Source organism: Trachymyrmex cornetzi, unplaced genomic scaffold (assembly GCF_001594075.2).
Source record: "Trachymyrmex cornetzi isolate Tcor2-1 unplaced genomic scaffold, Tcor1.1 scaffold422, whole genome shotgun sequence".
NCBI classification, from domain to species: domain Eukaryota; kingdom Metazoa; phylum Arthropoda; class Insecta; order Hymenoptera; family Formicidae; genus Trachymyrmex; species Trachymyrmex cornetzi.
In genome coordinates, this window is record NW_017298983.1 from 1,156,674 (window position 1) to 1,164,859 (window position 8,186).

The following is an 8,186-nucleotide window of genomic DNA, read 5'->3' on the forward strand; positions in this document are numbered from 1 at the left end:
CTAATCAAAATGAAAACCGAGATAAAAACTGTGTATTTGTAAATGTCACCATTTGCCCCTTAGAATGTCACTATTTGCCCTTAGGGTGGGGCTAATAGTAACAAATGTAGATTTCAGTTCTAATGAAAATTTAACCTTTAAACATAACTTACGGAACCTTTAATTAAATTTTTTGTATATTTGAAGGTGGAAAGTATTTTTTTATTGAAAAATCGTATCTTGTAATCTTAAAATTAGCATTGCAAGGGCGAGAGAAAAAATTCGGCACTATTTGCCCCCCTTTCCCTTACACTTACCCGTGCATTTTTTTTAAGTGTTGACGTGCATAACTGTGGTCCTTACATATCTTAATTACACTTTTACATATATTACATATCATGTAAAATGTGTCTATTGTGGTAAAATGATCCCATATCCAATATTGGATGGTATGTGAAATCCTACATTTAAATATAGAATGATGATGGAAGTAAAAAATACAATATACGAGTTACTATTAGTAATGCATACTACTCCACTTTGCGGGCAAATCTATTATTCTATAACTTTCAACTTGTTACTTGGATATTGAGATGCGATCTGTTATTTACAGTATGACAATCTGGTAAATACAACTCATATAGATTTGATTATTCTTGTACAAAAATTAAAGTACAAATATTATTAATTTGTACTTTTCTGAATACTAAACACAGTAATAGAACATAATTTTCGATAAGTGCTTTGTTAAATACTTGTTTTAACCATTATATTTCTTTGGGTGTTATTCATTTATTACTATTAATTACTGTCAACTTTACGCTCTTCAGTATCAATTTTTTATTACCTTTAGAGTACACTTACCCATGCTTATATTTTAAGTATTTTTGTAAATTATGTTCTCTATAGTTCTTTATTACTTTGTTACATATGTTACATGTCACGAACTATGTGTTTTTTATGGTAAAATAGTTCCATGCCCAATGTGTACATTGGATGATACGTGTACTCACATTACCCACATCATCTATACATGGAGGTAATATCCTACATTTAAATATAGAGTGTTTGAATAAGTAAAAAATGCAACATATAGAAATTAGTTTCAATTATGCGCACTACTCCGTTATACGGACAAATGTATTATTTTATATCTTTCAATTTATTACTTGGACATTGAGATGCGATCTATTATTAATATTGTGACAATCTGTAAACACAACTCTTATATATATCTGATTATTCTTGTACGAAAATTAAAATACAAATATTATTAATTTGTACTTTTTTGAATACTAAACATAGTAATAGAACACATATTTCGATAAGTGACTTGATAAATACTTGTTTTAACCATTATATTTCTTAGGTGTTATTCATTTATTACTATTAATTACTGTCAACTTTACACTCTTCAGTATCAATTTTTTATTACCTTTAGAGTACACTTACCCGTGCATATTTTTTAAGTGTTTTCCTAAATTACCTATTATATCGCTCTTCATTACTATGTTACATATGTCACATGTCACATACTGTGTGTCCTTTATGGTAAAATGATCCCATGTCCAATGTGTACGTTCATCTTTCTTTTCTTCTTCTGTTAATTCGTTTAAATGTTTCTGGACCAAGTGATAATGTAACCAAAATTGGGATCGATATGTTATTGATTTCAAACAATAATTGCATTGCGCAGATAAAGTTCCTCGTATTTTTTTGTAATGTCTACGTATCCCCTGACGAACCGGGAATGTCTCACGGCAATCTGTTGCTCTTTCCTCTGCCATTATAACCGTTTTGTGTTACGGAATATTCGTGATTAATCACAGAAGGTACGGAAACAATTCCAGACTGTTTTGAAGAAACTGCTTATGGAAAGCGCAAAACAGAGGTACGTTTCTTTGACCGAATATAAATATTGCTATATGTGTATATATGTACTTGAATTTGCTTAACTCCCAAATCATACAGTTCTACTCATTTAATTAATACAATTCTACTTATATATTACTTATATTTAAAAAAATGATTTAAAATTTTCTTCTTATTTTTCTTTACATATTAGTACAATTTTCATTTTACTTTCATCTCATTTATTATCAATAATGTTATATATTAATTCTATACGATGGGTCGCCACTGACTTGTTATATAATAATGTGTTGTATTCTTGTGTGTAAAGAATATTTTGCCATTCCTCTTAACATTTTTATTTACCAATCTTTTAAGCAAGCCATTTTTTTAAATAATTGATTTCCGAATAATCGCTGCTTCTGATTGATCTGAAACTTTTCATATAAGTTGTTTTCTACGTGAGGAATATAAAGTGGTTCCGATTTCCAAGAATGAAAAAATTTTTTCGGCAGGATTTTATTGATTGAATTTGTTTCTATATGATTTATATAACACACATAATATATAATATATACATGTAATATACATATGGAACTTCTATCCGATAGGCAAATTATGAAAACATTGCACAATAATAGCATCGTGAATTTACAATTTTCCAATAATTACGCTAAGATAATTCGTCATAACGCAATAGTTCTGTCAGAATAAAATTTCTTATTATATTAAACTAAAATCACGAAGGAGAACAAGAATATTTATATCTTTAGCAATGAGCAACAAATCATAAAAGTTTTATTTAGCCATTAAACAAAATATACAATGTTAATGCAATTGACGTAAACGTTTTATGAATATGAAATGGAATATTGCGTGGTTCAATCAATCGTCGAATATATATATATATATATATATATATAATACCAACGTAATACCTAATTTAGAAAAACTATTAATTCAAAATATTTGCAAAATTACCTAGAAGGATTTTAAAAATATCTCGTGTAATATTACATGAGTCACAAAAAGGATTTATACTAAAAATCTTTCATCAATTTCAATTTTACATCTTTACATTAATACTTTTATATGCAGAATGATTAGAGAAATCTGATTTCATTTGATCTCATTTCGTAAAAAATTATTTAATTCTATTTAAAAAAGCGAAAATGACCATCACATAATCTTTTTGGCGTCTTTATCTAGAAAAAAATAACGTAACCAAAGTATGTCCCCCTACCCCGAACCGTTGCACTTTCATAAACATTTTTTTAAATCTTTTATACTTTTCAAAATATCACACGTTCATCAAAATTCTGGTATTGTTGCGTATGTCTATTAAAAGTATTTGTGGTTTGTTCAATCCAGCTGAAAAATATTAAACAAATCTTTATAATTTCGCCACGGTTTTGGAGTTTTTTGTTGTTAAATCTTTATAATGTAACATACTATAATTCTTATAATATAGTCTACCAACAATGTAGCTGTAAAATCTTGAATCTTGTCATAACAGAAATATTTGGTTTAACCAAAGTGCATTTAATTATATCGTATGTATACGTTGCTCTCAAAACCGTTTTTCTCATGCATTAGAGAGGTCTATTATGAATTATATACCGATATTAAAATCATCAGGACGAACAAATTTGTGTTGTATAACTGAAAAAAATATGCTTTCATTATATTTAATAAAAATATTTATGTTAAATTAAGAAAACTTAATATAATAGAATTTTGAATATGTAAATTAACAATGAAAAATATAAAAATGTAATTAATTGAGAAATTATTTGTTGCCATTTAGATATTTATGTAATTTACAAAACTGAATGTAGAACTATCTATTCTAAGATTGTACGTATACATTTTATTACATATATATGTTTATACTTTTAATTAATATCGGACGTACCTGGCGGACGAAATTATATCCAAAGTGGAAATGTCCCACTCCGAATTTTACCTTTCTTAGTTTTATTTGTAATATAAATTGTAAAATCTAATTGATATAAATAATTAATTAAACGTTAGTTATATACTACCTTTCATGAAAGTTCAGACATTAGCATTATTAAACGGAGGTTACACAATATTAATTCTGTATGAAGTAATATTTGGAGCCCAGAGTATTGTATCGTAGTGAGATAAATACGAAAAAGAAGGAAAGATATGCCGCAATCTTAGGTGCGAAAATAAACGTCCAAATAATAAAATTCGTGAATATAATGTATAGTATAACAGTAATCTAATAAAACGTGTATAATATGTGTGCTAATGCGTTTCAACGGTGATCTTCAATGAGTTAAGAGAAATATACTCTCTCCCAGTAATCTTCGAAGATTACGGTTTCATGCGTATCGCAGCGAAATTCACGAAGGTGGATGGACTATACTCACCGATATAATATTAAATGGTTAGATAGAAAAGATTGCGTCTCGGAAATTAGTTTCCGAGTTGACAAGGAAAGTAGCTAAAGCCTGTCATTATGTCTTTAATCATGCTGTGTTACTTTAAATAAATAATGTGCAATTAAAAAAAATGAGAGATTTACTGTTTCCCATTACAAAATACATGGAAAAATGTGTGCCTATACAGAGTGTTCCAGAATATTCGCCAAATATTTCATATGCTGGTATAGAGAGGACCAAATTGAGTCGAAAAGTTCTCTACCATTTTGCAATTTTCGCAATAGTTAATAAGATATTAATTACTAAAAATCACCGAATATTGATTTTCAATAATTTTTTACTTAAGTAAAATTAATATTATTAATTGATTTATTCTATCGAGTCTTATTCAATTTAATTGTTAAATAAATTAATTAACAATATTAATTTCAATATAATATATATATTTACATTTTTTGTTTTCTAATTTTACAAATCAGAACTGATTGTATGTATTAGGAAGTTACAATAAGAAGTTTCAGAACTGCAATTCTGCGTGTTTATTAATTATATTTAATTTTATTTAATTGAATTTTAAATCCCAATTTAAAAGGCTTCGATATTTCTCATTATGTTTTTTCTTATCTTTAATTTATTATTCTGCTTCCCATTTGAAATTGCACAAGTATTACCAAATATGTCACCACTGTGCCAATTAACTGAAAGAAATAATCAAAATTATTAATTAAAAAAAGTTAATTTATATTAAATTACTTACAGAACATTCTAATTATTCTCACCGAATGCAGAAAAGTATTATCGAGCGTAAAATATCCGTTAGCTGTAAACTGTATTTTGCGATGTAGCAATTGAAGCGAAAATTTCTTGAGCTGTAACTTATCTATGATAAATATCGTTACGATGAGTACCATTTCTGAGAAAATATTATCTAACTTTGTTTTTTACCTCTGCTTTTATCTCTTTCCCGATTGCACGGTTTAAAAGATCATGCACTATATTGCCTGTTTTCTTTATCTACAATAAATTTGTAATTAAAATATTTCGTAAAATATTTGGGATTTTATTTATTGATAAAAATATTTTGTTCCATCGCGATTAGAACGATCTGATTAAAATGCGATCTTATTATACTGATTTTCCTACCTCGATTAAAATCCTGGTAATTCTATTGGTGAGGAGAGAGATGGGATATATCACACATATTATCCAGACGATGACATTAATAATATTATAAAAATAATTTAAGATATGATCAGTCATTAGAAACGAGAGAAAATAGTAACCATTATATATGAGTGTCAGAAAGAGAAAAACGATGCCGAATAGTAGTGGTAGTGAATAGAAACTTGACACATCCTCAGAGATTTCACAGAGATGACAATGCACATCCCGCAGTTGCAACAGTTGATGAACGGTCGAATTATTGACAACGATACGACGCGTTTGATAAAGAGACTGCAGTCGAAGATCAGGTGTATTGATCCTGGTGAGGCTTTGTATCGCTCGATTCACATTAGCGAAATCTGTCTGAATGACCGTCACCAACAGGAAGTACTGTATCAGTAGCCAACTCACGTGAAATGTCGGCAGAACGTCTGTCAGCCATGAGACTGGGCCTGTATTAATGGTTAGAATCTCAGTGAACAGGAGAAGTGTCATAAGGCAAATCTTCAAGATGCAAATGATAATCATAGTGCAGAGAATACGCTGTCGTCGTAGTGGATAATATAGATCATACAGACGATCTATCTCGTGCTCGATGGTGATTAATCGATTGGCGATCCGCATCAAAGACTTCTGGTTGATGCAGTAGCTAATCAAAGTCACGCAGGTCACCAGAGTACCAAGTACAGTTTGTAGAACTGCAATGCCTACAGACAAATTCGTCTTGATCTTGTACTCCCAATTAAGTCTGAATGGTATAGACATATAAGACTTCTGGTTGATGCAGTAGCTAATCAAAGTCACGCAGATCACCAGAGTACCAAGTACAGTTTGTAGAACTGCGATGCCTACAGACAAATTCGTCTTGATCTTGTACTCCCAATTAAGTCTGAATGGTATAGACATATAGTTCGAAGCTATCATTAAGCTACTCAGCACAACATTGTAAACGATTCCTAATTTGGAATATTGAAATGTGTATGACGTTCTCTTTTTGTATATGACGATTCGGTGGCCAAATGTAGCGAGACCGATAAGCTTAAAGAACATTATCAATATTCTGAACATCCAAAATAAATCTTGATGTAACTCTGATTTTTTTTTGTTCGCTATCTGTTCACTATTTTCTTCCGTAATAAAATTTTCTTTATCTATATTTCTAAAGGAATTGGAGATTTTATCGATGTCCATGAAAGCTGAATTCTTGATCGAAGACATTTTTTCAATGACTATCTTTTTCCATAATTTTTTAATTCTAAGTTAATATCTTCTTCTTTTCTTCATTTGGTCTTGTCAATTTATCCATATTACCTTCTGTTTCGTGATTTATAAGTATTTTCTTTAGGAAATTTTCATTTCAATCTTCTTAATATTTTTTTTCAAGTCATTTGTATATAAAGATTTTTTTAAATTTGTATACTTTAAAGTCTTCTTTACTGAAACGTTTTACTCATAAATCATTCATAAATTGATAATTTAAGAGGCGTCCGTTTTATCTTATCAATGTCTATCCAATTGCTTTGTATCCAAATTGATTACGACCGTTTGAACATCATATACAACTAATTGCGAATCCAATAAATATTCACGTATATTCTAATACCTTAACGCCGAGACACTACCACCAGTGTCTCCAGATTGACGTTGTGCTTTATAATTCTTACAAAGTAACACTGAGCTGAATAGCGATGCAAATACCTTTCTCGCAAGCATCACGTCTGCAAAACATTATTAAATATTAAATTTGTAAAAGTTATAAACACGTGATAAGAGCATAAACGCATAAAATCGATAATTTAGATTGTTTCAGTCGACACGGATCCTGCGCGATGGAAATAGCCGATTGTATTATACGATATTATTGTTATAATAATATTCACTAAAATATTTATCATCTGTATATATGACATGATATACATACACGATAATACGTTCTTCGTAATTTCTTCAACTGTAATGCTAGTTAATTATAGCGCGAATATATGACTCAAAATAATAATTCTGCATTGTAGTATAGTCATCAATGTCAATATTATATAATCACCAATGTCAACATTATTATCATCATTTGGAGTTCTTATGGATTATGTAAAGACATTTTAGCATTAAATTAACTTCTATCGCTTTAGCAAACTTCTTTTAAAATAATGAGAGCATACATTTCATGCACGGTTCGCAGTTACATGAAATATTTCTTTTATGTCAAAAAAAGAACTTTATATTACTTCAAGTTTATTCATCTAAAGTCGTATTTGTGAAACCATCGGAAACCATAATTAGTAAACGCAATTCAATATTTTACATTTTGCTCTCTTTTTTAGGAAAAGCATATAAGGAAAATTATTGAAAGAAGTTTATTAAAAGAAGTCGTAAGAAATAACTTAAAAGAATCTGGAGACACTGGTAGCGTCTCGGCGCTAAGCTACGTGCAGCGACACACTACCGTGGCTACTTTACATTAATATATACTTAATATATACATTAATATATACTCAATTCGATATTTTAGGTAGATTTAATACGATAAGGAAAGCATCAGTCCTTTAAAAGCAAATGGTATTGCCTCAACCGAAACTTCCGTTTAACAAGAAGATAGCAAAAACAAACATATTCTAATACAATGTATAAGTTTCTTTATTCAATCGTTTCAAAACTTTCATCTTTAGAGTTTTTACTCTGCAATCTCTTATCTCATAAATTGCCATTTAACCGATGTAATATATATAAGATATATTATATATATATATATATATATATATATATATATATATATAAAAGAGA

At 29.0% G+C, this 8,186-nt stretch overlaps 1 protein-coding gene across 1 annotated transcript; it reads right to left on the bottom strand.

Annotated features, from left to right (window-relative positions):
* Positions 1 to 4,867: 4,867 nt before the first annotated feature.
* Positions 4,868 to 6,623, bottom strand: LOC108764419 (putative gustatory receptor 28a). The gene is made up of 4 exons (XM_018512667.1): positions 5,385 to 6,623; positions 5,187 to 5,255; positions 5,021 to 5,110; positions 4,868 to 4,939 (listed from the first exon to the last, which is right to left on the bottom strand). Exons 1-4 carry the CDS (start codon positions 6,621 to 6,623, stop codon positions 4,868 to 4,870), a joined length of 1,470 nt encoding a protein of 489 aa, XP_018368169.1.
* Positions 6,624 to 8,186: the final 1,563 nt, after the last annotated feature.

Coding starts and splice junctions, on each gene's coding strand:
- LOC108764419 (XM_018512667.1), bottom strand. CDS start 6,623: ATGTCTTCGATCAAGAATTCAGCTTTCATGGACATCGATAAAATCTCC. Junction 5,111..5,186: donor GGAAAGAGATAAAAGCAGAG/GTAAAAAACAAA, acceptor GATAAGTTACAG/CTCAAGAAATTTTCGCTTCA. Junction 4,940..5,020: donor ATAATACTTTTCTGCATTCG/GTGAGAATAATT, acceptor TATTTCTTTCAG/TTAATTGGCACAGTGGTGAC.